General features: G+C 40.1%; 1 protein-coding gene across 1 annotated transcript in view; it reads right to left on the bottom strand.

Moving 5' to 3' along the window:
* Positions 1 to 261: 261 nt before the first annotated feature.
* LOC138968029 (tigger transposable element-derived protein 4-like) overlaps positions 262 to 2,337 on the bottom strand; it is a 22,652-nt gene continuing 20,576 nt past the window's right edge. The window contains exons 6-7 of the mRNA XM_070340590.1: positions 1,242 to 1,469; positions 262 to 384 (exon numbers count right to left, since the gene is read on the bottom strand). Of these exons, the coding sequence (XP_070196691.1) occupies positions 262 to 384; positions 1,242 to 1,469 (351 nt within the window). The remainder of the gene's footprint in view (positions 385 to 1,241; positions 1,470 to 2,337) is intronic.

The following is a 2,337-nucleotide window of genomic DNA, read 5'->3' on the forward strand; positions in this document are numbered from 1 at the left end:
AATGAGTCGCTACATCGAAAGTCACTTTGTTAAAAAAAAAAATCCCCCACAAAATTTACAATATAAAACACACCATAACAACAACAACAACAACAACAACAACAACAACAACAACAACAAAAACAACGCCTGCGGTATAAAAGAAATCCAGAAGTGTCATTGTTGGAGATCGCAAGGTGAAGTCCACGACAAGTTGTCGAGGAATTATTATTCCTGTCATGCCCTTGTGCCTGGAAATGCACGGCACTGTTACTGAAGAGGTTACTGGTCGCACCACAGGTCAAGCGTGTCCACGTTGACATCATGGTTGAAAAAGACTTTGGTGACCTCGTCAAGGCTGATGGGGGTTGTGTAGTTGCCGACGAAAACATCGTCCACAAACACCTGAAGAGAGACATGCATAAGTCTGTTTCAGTTTCATTTCATGTCATTTCAAACTGTTCCGTCCCATTGTTTCAACTTTCGGGCGGCTTCCCACCTGTAGAAAGATAGCAGAAACGATTAAGATACGTGCCACCCTGGTGCCCAAGCCAACTACACTTCTTGCAGAATCACAGATGTATGTTGCGTGCTACGGTGGTGGGGAATGGATACCATATATGAGGTATTACATAAAGTTGTCTCGTGTCCGTCCCGTCCGAGGGACGCTTCAGCTACCCAAACTGCCCCCGGTGGACCGTTAAGGTAATTGATCTTAATAGTTTGTCAACGATTGACTAAATGTGTTTATATCGCTTCACGCGACTTGTTTTCCAACGTCCCTTCAACCAACATGGCTATGCGGGACTCGTGCGAGTAAACCAAAGAAGGAACAACACAAAACAAGGTGGACAGTATAAGTTGAGTGTTTAAAAAAAAAAAGAAGAAAAAAAAAAGATTTGGGTGTATTATTGGAAACTGAGCTGAACATTAGGAATAAATTTATGTTATGATTATTTTTATTTATTTATTTATTTAAACATATTAGTTTACTGATAAGGTTTATTGATTTAAAAATTGTACACATTTGACAGAGAAAAGAAAAGACCTATGAAGAAGGTTTGCTCCAAGCCACAAAACAAAATAATAATAATAATGATAATAATAATAAGGCAAAAAATAATTGTAGCAGCAAACCTGCATGCAACTGAGGTTTAAAAAAAAAGAAGAAAAGAAAGAAAAAAAAAAGTGAACAATATAAGGTAAAAGATGATAACACAGAAACTTTACGGTTTTAACAAAATAATACCAAAAAGGTTAACCTTAATTTCGAAAAGCGTGGGAGCTCTGACGATCACCTCGAATGAACGGTTGACGGCGAAAGGAAAAGGAGAAAGAGATGTCTCCAGGTCTGGCATCCACCCGCCGTTCATCTTGCTTGCCAATTTTAGCTCGTTCATGTCGCCTCCAAAGTCGAATCTGAAGTCAGCGCGTAGAGCCCGATTGTCTCCATCTTTTTCAAAGTTCAGACTGAACCTGAAAAGCTTACTCTGATAAGCATGGTGCATTTATCATACATGATACTCAGCATAGTTTATTGTCAAAGGGATTCCTTTAATGAACTCGTGTCTCGTCATTTTAATCAAATGCACAACATTAAATAAATATAAAGTGGGACAAACAGGATGGTATTTTGTGTTAAGTTGACCTCCATTCTGATTTTAACTCTTTTAAGATTGAGTGGTTACCTGGTGGGTCGTGTAGGATAACCTGTCATGCAAACAGTCCAGCCTCGCTCAGGTCTTTTGGGTACACTGAGACGCTCCACAGCCTGACAGAGATAAAAAAAACAAATCGTGATCATGGCACTTTAAGTGTCCTGTTTAAAAAAAAAAGATGTCCTGCTTTCTTTCTAATTAATGCAATATCTTCTTGTCGTTCGCTGTTAGATCGTCAGTTCGGACTGCAGGGCGAAACGTGCTGTCCTCTTCAAGTCCTCTCTGGGGCCGTATAGCTTCTGTTGTAGCGCTGTCTCCCCTGGCCAGATGGTATTATAAAGCCACACAAATCCATACCGAAAAAAAACTCAATATGTATCAGAAAAGTTTTGGATAAACGAGATCAGAACAAGGAAGAAAAGAAAAGTAGAAACCCAGACTAAAATCAAAACTGTCAGTATTCGTACTACACATAGGCTTACATGTAAACGTCGTGGATAGAGGTTACGGAGAGAACGAAGGAATATTCAGAGTGGAATCACAGAGCGTGGCGTAACAACCTATCTGCCCTCATACGGAATGGCCTCCCAGGCGAGGAACTGGCACATATAACAAAACGAGATGCCACAATGACGAGTACAGATCTGGGAACTCCTCTTATTGCACTTGGAGTATTCTCAAACAAACTTGGTGTATTTTC

Source organism: Littorina saxatilis, linkage group LG6 (genome assembly GCF_037325665.1).
Source record: "Littorina saxatilis isolate snail1 linkage group LG6, US_GU_Lsax_2.0, whole genome shotgun sequence".
Classification (NCBI taxonomy): Eukaryota; Metazoa; Mollusca; class Gastropoda; order Littorinimorpha; family Littorinidae; genus Littorina; species Littorina saxatilis.